This window comes from Nicotiana tabacum, chromosome 3 (genome assembly GCF_000715075.1).
Source record: "Nicotiana tabacum cultivar K326 chromosome 3, ASM71507v2, whole genome shotgun sequence".
In the NCBI taxonomy this organism is placed as follows: domain Eukaryota; kingdom Viridiplantae; phylum Streptophyta; class Magnoliopsida; order Solanales; family Solanaceae; genus Nicotiana; species Nicotiana tabacum.
Genome location: NC_134082.1, coordinates 196,691,632 through 196,706,754, shown reverse-complemented (window position 1 = coordinate 196,706,754; position 15,123 = coordinate 196,691,632). Strand labels below are relative to the sequence as shown.

Here is a 15,123-nt window from a genome sequence, read left to right as displayed (position 1 = left end):
ACACGATATTTACGTGAAAAAGTACTTGCTCAAGGAATTAAAAATCACGACCTGTCCTAGTAGAATTTCAACTCCACTAAACCGAACAAACTTCATATTACACCCTATTGCAATTTAGGAAACTCTTAATCATTCACCCCTTGCAATAACTCTATTGTTGACTAACTCTAATCAAGAAACTAAACCAAACAGTGGTTTAAATCTGTCCTAAAAAGGCACTTCTTGAAAATAGTGTAGGATTAAAATGAAGAACAAAATAACAAAGACTCAACAAACCTAAGGACTTAAGATATCTTCAATCTTTGGATCTGGTCCTTGAGGTTGCACCAGCTTTGTTCTTGAGAGAGGCGGTGGCTGGCACTTGAGAGAATATTATTTTTGGATTTGCTAGTGTTAGAGAAATCCCTAGACCCCACTTGTGGGATTCCACTGGTTTGTTGTTGCAAGTGTTAGAGAAATAAAATCCCTGCCCCATGTTGATAATATGTGTGTGTGAGGTCATCAAGGATGATGCAATAAAGTGTCCTTTAATTTGGCCTTAACAAGCTATAGTTGTGATGTTGTACTGCTACCAGAAGGTACAGTGCAACATCTTTTACAACTATAGAGGTAACTGCGTGATGACTAGGGGAACTAACCCCTATTTGTTCCATATGTTGTTCCCTTATCTGATTTCATTGAGAATTGAACCAGACATTTGACTAGTTACTTTGAACGCAAGGGAACTAATTATATCAGGCTCTTTATCTAGTTCTGTCATGAAGTTTGTCAAATCATCAAAACAAAAGACGCATAACTTATCAATTTCCCTCTTTTTTATGATGACAAATTTAGAATTGATATTCCCCCCGAAAACCAAATCTCATCATTGTTCCCCCTACGAATAAGCCATATTCCCCCTAAAAATCAGACCAAAAAAACTGATCAAAACTGGTTCTTCGATACTGTTTGGCAAATCATCTAAAACACTAAATAGCATAACTTATCAATTTCCCCCTTTATGATGATGACAAACCCAAAATTGATATTCCCCCATGAGAATCAGATTCCTTACATATACTGATTTACATCTGGTTCGTATCTGGTTCCTCGAGAACGTTTGGCAAAACATCAAAATACGAAATAGTGTAACTTAAAGCAGTTTCCACCTTTTTGATGATGACAAATCCAAAATTGATGTTCCCCCTGAGAACTAGATTCCTTACATGTTCCCCTACGGATCAGACCTATAATCAACATGTTAATAACAACGTTCCCCCTACGAAGCAGAGCTATCTTTCATGTACAATACATCATATCAATTTGATTATGTTCCTCCCCTTGTTGACACCTATGTAACTTTCCACTTTTGCCATCATTGAAAAGAATAACAGAAGAAGCAAAACCAAAAAGAAGTTCACGAATATTAACTCATGCCATTTGGGCAACACAATATAAACAATAACAAGAATAACAAGTGAATATCATTGCACAAAATATCATATGAATTTTCCCTTACTTTGATCTGTCGTTACGTGATTTGTCGCAATTGACGTATGTTAGAGGGATTGTCAAGAGAATCGGCTCAGGTATGTTAAGGCTATCTCTGCTTTCCTTTAGGCATGATCCATATGATACAAACGAAACGAGCAAATGCACAACTTCCATAAATGACTCTATTTATAGAAATACTAGAGGTTCCTATGTTTTTGAATCCCCATATGTCTTATTATTCTATCGTTTGTTCAGGGGTCTTAGAAAATACGAAAGTTGATAAAGTTTATTTCATGATATTAATCAGAAACATAATGGTCTTATGATGTTCCGAGAGATTTTATTGACGTACTTCTCATGCATTGCATTCATTTATACATATAAATTGACCCATGACCAGATGGAGTTATATACGCGTATATATATGTATATGGGATATGGGAAAAGGTTACGACGTTATACACGCACCACCAACTGATCAGCTGGTACGTTGATGATTTACCCATAGTAGCCGAGATGATATGATGGGATGCCCTCAGAGGCTTGATGATGTTATGAATGCATATACCTATTTACAGTATGATATTTATACGCATATGCATGACATTATCAATATTAATAATCAGAATTATTCAGACTTACATGTTGAGTCTTTTACTCCATGTTTCTCTCATGTCTAATATTTACTGATTTTTATTCCTTACATACTCGATAAATTATTTGTTCTGACGTCCTTTTGTCTGGGAACGTTGTGTTTCATGCCCGCAGGTCCCAATAAACAGGTTGAGAGTCCTCCAAGTAAGCTATCAGCTCAGTAGAAGGTGTTGGTGCTCTCCATTTGCTCCGGAGCTTCTTATTTAATCAGTATGATTAGGACATGTATTGATTAGTATGACAGGGTCCTGTCTCAACCTTTATGATATTTATGTACTCTTAAAGGCTTGTAGACATATGTCGTGTACATAAAAGATTGTATGGCCTTGTCAGCTTATATTTAGTGTACTAGTGATCATTTTGGTCTTATGGGCCAGTATGTCATATGTACAAGTTTGTATTCCCTCATGCTTTACTCCAGTTCATTTATCTATGATAGAATGATACGAAAGATATGTTACGTTGGTACTCGATTGAGTAAGGTACCGGGTGCCCATCACGACCCATTGATTTGGATCGTGACAGTCTGCAACATAGATGTTCTTGAACCTTTTGGCTATCAACACCATTTCACTAGTTGTGAGATTGGTGAAGGTGCAAGATTTGGACAAAAACTTCGCTTTATTTTTCCTTATCACAGATTTGAGATACACTCAACAAGCTATATTTCAAGTCATTCACATAGTACACATTTTTAATTGCATGGAAAAGTATTTTGCCGATTATGCCAACACCAAGAATATAGCATTTTTTGTCGTTTTCAAAGGACACGCTCCCACTTTGGAAGGCCTATAGTGATAGGAAATCATCCATTCTTTTAGTCATATGCTTAGAGCAGCCACTGTCCCTGTACCATTTTTTGATTGCTGCCTCTCACTCCAGCTTGCACACGAAATCACTGATAAGACTAAGGAACCCAAGCCAGTTTGGTCCCTTATAATGATAGAACGGGCGGATCAAACTTCTTTTTGCCCATGCATGCAATATATATTTTCCTCTTAGAGGACCAGGTTCCTCAACAATATGCTTTTTTTCAACAAAAACTTTATATTTCTGTAGAGACTGAATTTTAACTTTACAAGAGTCGTTGTAATGACAAGTTTGACCATATTGAGTACACAACCAATTATCAGCAACAGTTACATACTTGTTGTGGGAATTATAGGAGGTTTTAGCCTTTTGGAACTCGATTCCTTGCCTGTTTCTACCATTACTCTTGTACATAGACATTATTACATTAGAAGACCGGGTCCATTTAAGTGACTTATCAAGGCCATTTTTAACCCTTTCAGATCCTCCTGAGGTTGTCTATTCTTTTCAAGCTCAACCACAAGATTTGTTTTAACTTTCTTAAGCTCACTCTCAAGCCCAAGTTGAGCCCCAATAGCCACTTCTTTACCCTTAGGGGTGTCCATCCATTTTTATTTGATATTTCAACAAGGTATTTTCACTAGTTACTTCTTCCACTTGTTCCTTCAAGTCTACAATGAAAACTACCATACCATCCGTCTCTTATTCTATGTCACCAATTTCTTCAATTAAGGTATTTTTCTCCTTAAGGACATCAATTTTTTCTTAGAGTAAGTTTTCAAATTTCTTTGAACGTCAAGAAAACTTACCTCATCTTCCTCATTGTCCTCATCATTATCAGATTTGGCCATGGGTGTAAAGATTGACTCATATTTTAAAGATTTATTGTCAACAACCATCATCGATGTATCTTCTTGGTCATCTTCACCTTCAGATTCACTGGAGGAATCTCTCCAGGCAGCCAAAGCTTGCTTCACCATGTTGTCAGCAGTATTTGTAACACCCTAATTTTTTTTATAATATTTGCATTCTTGATTGAGCATTTTTATAACGAGGAGATATTTTACTTTGCACTTCCTAAATGTGAAATTTTCAATATATGAAAATTTCTTACTTTAGATTGTGTTAATATTGGCAAAGAAGTTCCATGGTGTTGCTATATGTAACACTTAATATTATTTGATGAGTTGTTATTAAATACAATATATAATTAAGTTTTTGGGTTGCCAACCTTTTATATTTATCTAAGAATATTTAGTAATTGGGAAACTATTTTTATTTCATATTTATCCAAAATTCTTAAAGTTAACTTTGACTGACTTAGTCTTCCATAAACTCCCCATTTTTTATTCTTCAAGACTAAGAAAAGAACCCCTCTCTCTCCCCCCCCTCTCTCTCTCTCCTTCTTAGCATATGAAACTTTCATGAAACAACCATAGATTTCTACTAAATCAACTAGCAAATTTGTTTTTGGTGAATTTCAAGTTGCTCCTCTCTTTTGTGGAAAGTTTCTAAACTCATTTTTACACTAGACATCTATTAGTGTTTTTTAGATATCTTTTTGTACAGAGCTCCGATTTAAGTGATCCAGGACTTTCTGGAAAGGTATTTCATAAATCTATAACTCTTATGAAGGAACCAAAATCTAGTTTTGCGGGTATTTACCTGAAAGAGGATCAGAAAGTACAGGGCAAGTGCTGCCCAGATTTCCAATTTTAGAAATACTCCATGTACTACTGTTAGTAATTTTAGCGTAACTTTTTGTTAATAATTGATACGGAGGTGATTCAAGATATTATGAAATGATAAGACATAAATCTACAACTTTTATGAAGACTATACAGTCTAGTTTGTCCGTATAGATCTTCAAAATCGAGTCACAATACGAAACGGTGATACTGTCCAGAATTCTATTTCAACCATTTTGGGTAATTTTTACCAATATCATGCTTAGTTTGACATGTTAAATCACTGAATTTATTTAGATATTTTATTATGCATTTAAGGTATATAAACCCTTGAAAAATCAAAGGGGAAAGTGTTTGAGGAAGTGGACAGATTTGGTTTGTTTACGGCGTAGACGATTCGAACGTCCCCAAGTTGTGATTGAACTGTTTTGTGGTAAAACACCAAGGTTTGTGTATAAACTTTGTATTCTTTTTGCTTGCTAGAATATTTTGAAATAACCTGTTATTTTTTTTGTCTTCAATTTATATTGTTATATTCGTATTATATCAATTATTGTAAGATATTTGCTAAATCGCCCATTCGTACGGATTGTTTGATCATTTTGCATTCTTGTTGGGACTTTGTCCTTTTTGTCAGTGACTTTGTCACTCATCTTGGAATGCCTCTTGATTCGGATCTTTTGCCATCTTGACTTTGGATTTGTAGTTCGTCTTGAATTATGGAACTTGTCCGTGTTAGGTACGAACTAGGAAGCCATTTTTAATATGGTTCTTGATTCTCTTGTCTATTGGGTTTTGACCCTACTTGATTTGGGCTTTGATCCATCTTGATATCTGATTATGCTTAGTGTGATGGCATGAGGTACATATTGGGCGAAGAATGGATATTTGGTATACTCTCTTAGATTGATAGTATACGCTTTCTCGACTCTTGAACATTGTTATTGATATTTGGAAACACTTCAAAGTTTGATATTTGATATATTTGATATATTTGTTCACTTGTTTTAAATTATGTCAAATTGAGCTAACTATGACTAAAAAGAGGAATTGGAGAATTTAATAACTCCAAGCCTAATGTTTATACACCACTAAGCTTTATGCTTAGCGATAGTTGTTTTCTATCGTAGGTAATGTTAGGGATGAAATCTGAAGACGGCCTTATGAAGTAGTCTTTTGGGGAGAACTTATAAAGATCACATTTGCATATGCACCTTGGTTTTGCATAGTTTTGGGACATGTACATGATAATATATATATATATATATATATATATATATATATATATATATATATATATATATCACATTTATGTATGTTATTTGGAGGCTTGTTGGATTTTAAAGACCAAAATCTTGTAACTTGAATTTGGTAACCTATTTTACTGTTTTAGGGTGTGTTAATAACTCAAGTCTTGTAATATGCTGAATTACACTTTGTCTTGTAAATATGTTCAAAGGAGAAAAACTAGTTTCCTTTTTTATATACCCGATAGTTTGAAAATTTGTTAGGAAGTTGCTTTAATCTATTGATTGTTCAAGAAGGGTTATATCACTTATGTTGATATTTTGACATTATATTTCATTTAAAATAAAATTATGAAGTGTATTTTAAAAAAAAATGCACTTTGAATCTTTTTGCATGGGCCTATTTCCGCTACTAAATTATTCTGAATATTTTTAACTAATATCTTTTTAATATTTTATAAGTAGTAAATTAGATTTGTTTCCTAAGTAGCACCTTCCCAAAAGGGTTGCTACATATTGAACACCTCAACGTTAATAAAAGTGTGTCTATTGAACACAAATTTGACAGCCCCAAAACAAAATAAGTGCATGAATCTCAGTCTCCTATAACTCTTATGATGTGGCAAATCAAACCAATAAGAAAATAACATATCATCCAAATAAAAATTAAAAAAATAAAATAAACACGAAAGAACTTAAAAAACAATAGGTCAGGATCTGCCAAATTCCCTGCAGCTCTAATGTCGGAATTAGAGCTTCTTCTTTTGTCTATGAATTGAAATTGCTCATAAATCTCAAAGTAATTGGTTGGCAACATTGAAAGGTGGAACCTGGGTTAACATCTCCTTCGCCGTAAGTCTTTTGCGAATTTCTCGAGCACTTGTTTTTGCGTTTCAATTGCTTTGTTTAATGCCAGATTTATGAGATTCGACTATTTTCTTCTGTGGCTCTAGTCGCTTCAATGAGCAAACCCAACAGTGGTTTTGCTTCTGTAACATCTCAACCAAATGTTTAGCTACAGAGCTAATGTCTAATTTTGCTTATGTAATATCTTGTCCGAACTATTTTTTGAGACTTTACAATAGAAACGAACGGTGGTTTTTGTTGGTAAAAATGTTCAGGTGGTGTTGTCATCGGTAGATAGTGTTGAAAATAGGTGGCGAATAGTGTTTATGGATGATTGAATGAGAAGCTGAGGTGGTGAAAATGGCAGAATAAGTTGAGATGACGAGGAACGGGCGGTCAATGTGTTCGTCAACGCATTTTCCGATAAGAGAGAAAAATAAGATATAAAGAAGAGAGAAGAAGGAGAAAGAAAGAAACATATCACGCGCTCCACAGAAGGTGAGAATCACTTCATGTGCCATGTCAGCGAAAGGTGTTTAATGGGCCACTTTCTTTAGGGCTAAAATGTTCAATAGGTATTCACCTTAGTTGAAGTGCCTAAATGAAAACTGAAGCCAACTTTGAGGGGTTGTCTATGTATTTGGCATTTTAATATTTTATAAGTAGTGAATTTTATTTGTTTCCTAAGTAGCACCCTCCCAAAGGGGCCGCTACAGTATCTTTTCTTTTGAGCTTTCTGTCAGGGACTTGGCTCTTCTTAGCCCCATTATCAGTGTTGCTTTTGTAATGATCTTACTTATGAAGAGGACAATCTTTAATGAAGTGTCCAGGTCTTCTGCACTTATGACAACAATCATTGCCTTTGAAATTCCTGCTGGAACTTCCTTTCTTTGGGATCCCACCATTTCTATGAATCAACTTTTGAAATCTTCGAGTGAGATACATTATCTCAGATTCATCACTACTTGAGTCTTGGGCAGCTTTGAGAACCAGGTCCTTCTCCTTCTTGGGCTCTCTTCTTTCAAGACTTTTCTTTCTCTTCATCTCATAGGTTTTGAGATTTCCAATGAGTTCATCAATGGTCAGATTCTGCAGATCTTTGGCTTCGGTAATAGCATTCACTTTATTTTTTTAGGAACCTAGTAAAACATTAGGTATTTTCTGGACCAGCTTGTTTCTTGGGATGACTTCTCCCAGAGAGTGAAGCTCATTGATAATGGAGGTGAAATGTGTGTGCATATCCTAAATAGACTGATCATTCTTCATCTTGAAAAGCTCATACTCAGTAGTAAGCATATCAATTTTGAACTGCTTAACCTGAGTAGTTCCCTTATGAGCAGTTTGAAGAGCTTCTCAGATCTCCTTAGCAGACTGACAAGTTAAGATGCAGTTGTATTCATCTGGTCTGATGCCACAAACAAGAATCTTCTTTGCCCTGAAATTCTTCTCAATAGCCTTTCTATCAGCATCGTTGTACTCTTTTCTTATTTTTGGGATTGTTACTGTTCCCTCACCAACAGTTTACAAAAGGTCCATCACAGATTACATCCCACAACTTTGAGTTCTCAGCCATGATGAAGTCATGCATTCTTGTTTTCCACCAACCATAGTATTGGTCGTTGAATCTAGGTGGTCTGTACATTGGTTGTCCTTCCTCGAAGTTTGGTGAAGCATCCATAAGGATCCTTTCTAGGTGTTAACCTTCTAGAAAGAACCTGCTCTGATACCAATTGATGTAAACTAGGAGTCCACTAAACGGTATATAGAACCAGGTTTTCTATCAGTTCCCACAGTAAGCAACATACTGTAAAACCAAACAGTATAGGGAACCGGGTTCTCTATCTGTTACCATAATAAATAGGTAGTAAATAAAGAACACGCGATATTTATGTGAAAAACTCCTTGCTCAAGGGATTAAAAATCACAACCTACCCTAGTAGGATTTCAACTCCACGAAATCGAACAGACTTCAGATTACAACCTATTGCAATCTAGGAATTAAACTTTTAATCTCTCACCCCTTACAATAACTCTATTGTAAGCTTTTTGCAATAATTCTATTACAAAGCAACAACCCTTGACTAACTCTAGTCAAGAAACTAAACCAAATAGTGGTTTAAATCTGTCCTACAAAGACACTTCTTGAAAGTAGTGCAGGATTACAAATGAAGAACCAAATAAAAAAGACACAACAAACCTAAGGACTTAAGATATCTTCAATCTTTGAATCTGGTCCTTGAGGTTGCAACAGCTTTGTTCTTGAGAGAGGTGATGGCTAGCACTTAAGAGAATATTATTTTTGGATTTGCAAGTGTTAGAGAAATGAAATCCCATGTCTCATGTTAATAATATGTGTGTCAGGGGCGGAGTTACGTACTAAATTTAGGTGCTTCAGCACCCATTAAACTTTACACAACATATGTATAGTTATATAAGAAATTTGAGGCATATGATATAAAAGGAAAAGAAAGAACCTACCAACCAAAAAATTAAGTAGTTACTACACATCAAGAAAAATTAAGCACCCACGAACATAAAATTCTGGATCTGCTACTGATGTGTGTGTGAGGTTATCAAGGATGATCCAATAAAGTGTCCTTTAGTTTGGACTTAGCAAGCTACAAATTTGCTGATGTATTGCTGCCAGACGGTACATTGCAACAACTTTTACAGCTGTAGATCTGATTGCGCGACGACCAGGGGAACTGATCCCTATCTGTTCCCTCTGCTGTTCCCTTATATGATTTCATTGAGAATTGAACCAGACATCTGACTAGTTACTCTGAACGCAATGGACTTTATTATATCAGGTTCCTTATCTGATTATCTCATGAAATTTGTCAAATCATCAAAACAAAATACGCTTAACTCATAAAAAATTATTAAGATTGTGCTCATTTAGAAATTCATGTGAAGGTACCTCTAATTTTACCACTATTTTATCCACTATCGTCGGCTCACTGCAGAAACGTTAGCACCGGTTTTCATTGCACATCCATAATCATCAGTCACCACCCCCAATGACGTCTGTTTCTAGTCACCATTGCCAACCACCACCAACCTTGATATGCAATCTTTACCACAGCGTTGACCACACAGCCGCTACCACCTCTAACGTCAGTTGCCACTCTTATCGTCCTTTTTAAATTTCAAGATTCACTTAGTTGTGACTTGTAAATTTTGTTTTATTTAGTCAAAATTATGGGATTGGATCTACGAAAAATAGTAAAAGAAATATTAGGCTGGGGGAGTAATTAGAGCTACGTGATACCACAATTTATCATTCGTTCACTACTAGTACTATGCAAACCTATGCTTAACGAGGGGACAAAATGGAGATAATTGTTAAACCTAATTATTTGAAATTGAACCCATTAGGAGAGCAGAAATCAATATAGCTTGCAAAGAACGCGTTTCATATCCCGTGCCAAAGAATATTAGTATTTGTTACGTAGCATAGAGAATGGATCGTCAAATTCTGATCAAGCATGTGACCGCCTAGGACGCAAATTGACACACGACCTGCTCAAATCTCAATATATGCATTGGAAAAAATATGAAGGTTACCATAGACAAACATAAGTAAATAAACAATCATAAAATTCTTTTTCTAGGCAAAAGAGAGACGTGATATTGTTTTTGCACATGTATTACTGTCTATAGTCACCTTGCTAAAGTAGTCTTTTCCCATTATCTATAAAAGTATTGCTAACCAATTTTTTTCCGAAAAACTAACAACATTCAAATTTTATGGCAAAAACATTTAAGCGAGTAACCAATGGTGGTATATCTTTCATCCTTAATGGTTCAAGTAGAAGTGTTCTTTATTGGATAGTGTTTAACCTCCAATATGAAACTTTTTGGTACCAATCCAATTTAATGGAACTTCAATAAGTATAATGAGTCAAAAATTATGTCGTAGTCAAAAATTATGTTGACTCTCCAAAACAATAATTGTCGAACATAAGAGTTGTTCAAATGATGTTCTTTTTATTCTACCAACTATTATGTGTTCTTTTAATACCTGTGATCGCGTTTGAAAATTAATGGGTGGGACAAAGTGGGAAAAGAGGGAGAATATACTTTTGCCTTCCAAAGATCACATTTATAGAGTCATAGTAACTCATAATTAACCAAATTCCCAAATTGCAGAAACTTGTCACAGATTATTATGGGATTCTCCGTTTAGTCTGATTCGGCTGCTTTATATGGGCCCCACAGGATGTGACACTTGATTATATTTTAGGTACAAATTCGCCAAACTGTTGTAAATGTAATGAAAGCCTGAAGAAGGCAGTGAGTGAGAAGGAAGATCGAATCTGTTCCTCTTCTCGGTTCTTGCAGTTGAACAAAGTGAACAAGATCAACAACAACAAGAATGGGGTCAATAGCGAAAAAGGGTCTGCAACAGTACTTGCTACAGCTTCAGCAACACCCTTTACGAACAAAGGTAGCACCTTTTTCCTCATCTCTTGACCAATCTTTTTCTTTTCCTTCAGTTTTTCTCTTTGATTTGTGTAGTGGGTTTGGGCTATTTTGAGTTTTTAGCTTAATTGATGATGTGGGTCTTCTTTAATTTCCTGTAAAGTTTCTATCTTGGTAAAAAGATCACACCTTTTTTTCCCTGTACTTTCTTGATGTTTTTGCTAAATTTGCTTAAGTTTAGCAGTATTGGTACTGGGATATTCTTTGATTGATTGAATCTTTGGAAATACGTATGATGGCAGGCAATAACTGCGGGAGTGTTGTCAGCGATTAGTGATATAGTGGCTCAGAAGATCACTGGCATTCAGAAACTTCAAGTCAGACGTCTTCTCCTCAAAGTGGTACGATTCCTCTTGCTTCCCTTTGCATAGGTTTATACTTTTACTACAAAATAATATATGGAGGTCATTTTTGCAAATTGTTATGCACTCCCATGGTTGCATTTTATCTATCTGAGCTCGGGTACGTTGACTTTGATAATCTGATGAAGCTTTAGCATTTTTGCACTCCCATGGTTGCATTTATGTATTGGTTTCTGTTTCTTTTGATAAAAGATCAGCTTGGTTCTATAACATTACCTTAGACACTAGTCTCTTTCATTTCTTTTTTGATGATGGTGGTGATCGGCCTGTTTACGCACACGAACTAATATTCTGGGCAGCCTGATATAACCCATAAGTACTTGTATTGAGTAAACCTGCCTGTCAAGGTTAGAGCAGACACACTGAGAGTTGTAGCTTGGAATATAGAACTTCATTGCCGCAATCACTCAGCCATAACCTTAAGCCCTAGTCTCTTTATACTATGCCAACTGTATATCAATTTTAGCATCCGAGTGCATCAGGTACAGGAAGTTAACGCTAAGTGAACCAATTCGTTGTTAGCATGCTGTTTGGCTTAGATTGGAAGTGGTAAATTTACATGTCAACTGTCACTCAGGGTAACGTGATCAGCTTTTCTCAATTTTTTCTAAAAATGGCAGAATTATTGGCTGAAAAGAGTGCATATTTCAGCAGAATTGATCTTAAAATGTAGGGTAAGGTTGCGTACAATAGACCCTTGTGATCCGGTCCTTCCCCGGATCGCGCACATAGCGGGAGCTTAGTGCACCGGGCTGTCCTTTTTTTTTTTTTTTTTTTTTTTAATTTTTTTTAATCTTGAATGCACTCTAGTTTACATTGGCACAGATGACATTATTGTCTCTTGAATCTTTATGTTAGGATCCCAGTGATCCGCTCTCGTTTGGATAAATACTTCAGATGTGCCCATCTAGTGGTTGGACGGATAACTTGATTTCAGATTCTAGTTCTTCTTCTAGACGAAATTTTTTACAACTTACGGGAAAAAGTGTTTTGGTTATGAGCCGCAAAGGATGTTACAGATATTCTATTTTTTTGCCCCTACTGCACAAAGGCTTCTGCACTTGAGTCTTAGAGCTGTAGCCTTTGTTGAGGAGATGAGGGGTTATTTCTGGTTAATCTTATTATTTCCGCTTCGAGATCGTCAAATCCTAAAACAGGAGTGGAATCTTACAAGTAGAACTATACGTGGAATATGATTACTTGATACGCCACTATTCTAGGAAAGTTGGAAATCAGAGAAGGAAATGTTTCAAATAATTGACGACTAGTATGGAATATGCTTGAGATCACTTAAATATCTTGAGTTGCTTTAAAGAATTGTGATTGATGTCTGAGAAACTGAAAACAGGGCAAGTAGTTACCAGTATGCATATATAGAAAACTTTCTCTTCTTGGCTAACTTTAGTTGCAATGCGCGAGTGGAGCAATCATGGACATAGATGATTCATACAGCCGACCTCAACTAGTTTGAGATTTAGGCGGAGTAGTTATTGGTGTAGGTGTAGTTGCAATTCTGTGTCTAATTCTCTTCAATTTCGGGGTTGTTTCAGACATGACACATCCAAATCATTTTTCATTTAGTATCATATTCTTCTGCTTGCGCGTATGGGATGTCATCATCTGCTTTAGCTGTAACTGCATGCAGCTTTTTGGTGTTGTCTATCTTGGACCATTTGGGCATTTTCTTCACTTAGTACTGGACAAAATTTTCAAGGGGAAACGAGACAAGAGTACAGTTGCCAAAAAGGTATGCTAAACCCTTTCTTCTTTGATGATTAGGATACGCATCAGGAAACAGGATATTCTATCTTGTAAGCAGAAGTTACACATTTATCTTGTAATTTATGGATCTGATCTACCTCCTTTTTGGTCTTCAACGTGAATCTATACTAATAAAACTGCTTAACTCTATGCTCACGACCTGGTAAATTGCTACATTGCTCTGCTTGAAAGTCTACTTGTTTACTGTTTTGCCAAATAATGTTAACAGATGAGAAATAAGTGAATAAACAATGCTGATAAATATACAAGAATGTGAACTTGCATTTTAAATTGTTTCAGGTGTTGCTGGAACAAGTTACATCGTCACCCTGGAATAACTTACTTTTCATGGTTTACTATGGATTAGTTGTTGAAAGTGAGTTTCTATATCGAGTTGCCACTGCCTTTCAACTTTGCAACTCATAAACTATTACTTGGTATACCATCATGTTCTACAACTAAATGTCCAATAAGTAGAGAAAAATGGCCTTGCAGTCAAATTAGGATTTGATATTTATGGAGTCAAAGGGCATGCAAATAGACATAATCTTCAAGTTAAAGAGTTATAATTGCAAAGAAGCTTGTAGTATTAGAGGAAGAGCTCTTGAACCCTCTGAAATAGGACTTAAGAGGTTCTAACACTCATCCTGTAGTAAAATGAGGAAATATATCTTTTTACCTTCCATCCTATCCTAGAAACAATCGAAGACAGGTGATGAATGTTCCATTAAAGGAAAGTAAACCATGAGTTTCTCGCTTCCTTGCAATTCCTTCTCCTTCATGGAGCCATATGTCGCATAAGTTTTTGAAAGATCTGCGGAAATGGATCATATAACAGTCTGGCTCATTTAAGTTTGCTGACCTTCCATTAGTTAGAGATATGATTATGTACACACGGAATAAAGGTTTTGGCTGAACATTATCTTGTATTATCACAGGAAGACCCTGGATCCAGGTGAAATCTAATATCAAGAGGGAATATCCAAAAGTGCAATATACAGCTTGGGCGGTTTGTCAAATTCGCCCTCTCCCAAGTCCAATTTGTTTCTCTAATCCTGTTCTTTAGTGAATGATGACTGTAGGTATTCTTTTTAAATGTGCAGTTTTGGCCAGTTGTTGGGTGGGTAAATCACCAGTATGTTCCACTGCAATTCAGAGTGATCTTTCACAGTATTATCGCATGTTGCTGGTATGCACCATTTCCCTGCTTGTTGCTGTTTAGGCTACAATCAAGTATGTTCCGATCTTTATAATTTCAATCACAGTATTATTAATGCTCTCTGTTTTTTAATCAATTTTCAGGGGAATATTTTTGAATCTACGTGCAAGGTCGATGGTTTTAAAAAAGGCTTGAAATCCTCAGAGTTGATATATGAACATGGCAACAAAGATATTGAAAGTTGCTCGGGATGCTTATTTTGTTCTGATCTTCACCTTTTTTCTTTTCTGTTCTTAAAATCAAGACATCTTAATTAAACAAAATGGCATGTTTGTGACAGAGCAAGTGCATACTCAGAATGTTTCTCACATGGCAATGTGAAAAGTTGTCAAATCGTGGCAAAAGTTTATTACTTTCTTTTTTCTCCTAATTCTATCTTTTTGATGTTCTCATCTTTGAAATTCAGCAGTGGCTGGCTTGCTGATAATATATGAACGTAAAAGGCATTAATCTTAATTTGAAACTTTTCTCATCTTTGAAATAATAAATAAAGTCCGTCACCTGAGTTGAAAAATATGTCATCACTCATCATATACTCCTTGTTGTCTTCTAAAGCAGGAGTATTTTAGAATTAAATG

General features: G+C 35.7%; 1 protein-coding gene across 1 annotated transcript; it reads left to right on the top strand.

The window, feature by feature from the left end:
• The first annotated feature begins 6,585 nt into the window (after positions 1–6,585).
• Positions 6,586–14,913, top strand: LOC107783756 (peroxisomal membrane protein PMP22). Its single transcript, XM_016604780.2, has 8 exons — positions 6,586–6,724; positions 10,965–11,168; positions 11,446–11,544; positions 13,211–13,312; positions 13,627–13,702; positions 14,265–14,335; positions 14,430–14,515; positions 14,629–14,913. Exons 2-8 carry the CDS (start codon positions 11,097–11,099, stop codon positions 14,678–14,680), a joined length of 558 nt encoding a protein of 185 aa, XP_016460266.2. The 5' UTR covers positions 6,586–6,724; positions 10,965–11,096; the 3' UTR covers positions 14,681–14,913.
• The last annotated feature ends 210 nt before the right edge of the window (positions 14,914–15,123 follow it).

Excerpts from the sequence above, each read along its gene's own strand:
- LOC107783756 (XM_016604780.2), top strand. The coding sequence starts at position 11,097 with ATGGGGTCAATAGCGAAAAAGGGTCTGCAACAGTACTTGCTACAGCTT. Across the intron at positions 13,313-13,626 it reads AGAGTACAGTTGCCAAAAAG|GTGTTGCTGGAACAAGTTAC; the intron begins GTATGCTAAACC and ends AAATTGTTTCAG. Across the intron at positions 14,336-14,429 it reads TGCAATATACAGCTTGGGCG|TTTTGGCCAGTTGTTGGGTG; the intron begins GTTTGTCAAATT and ends TTAAATGTGCAG.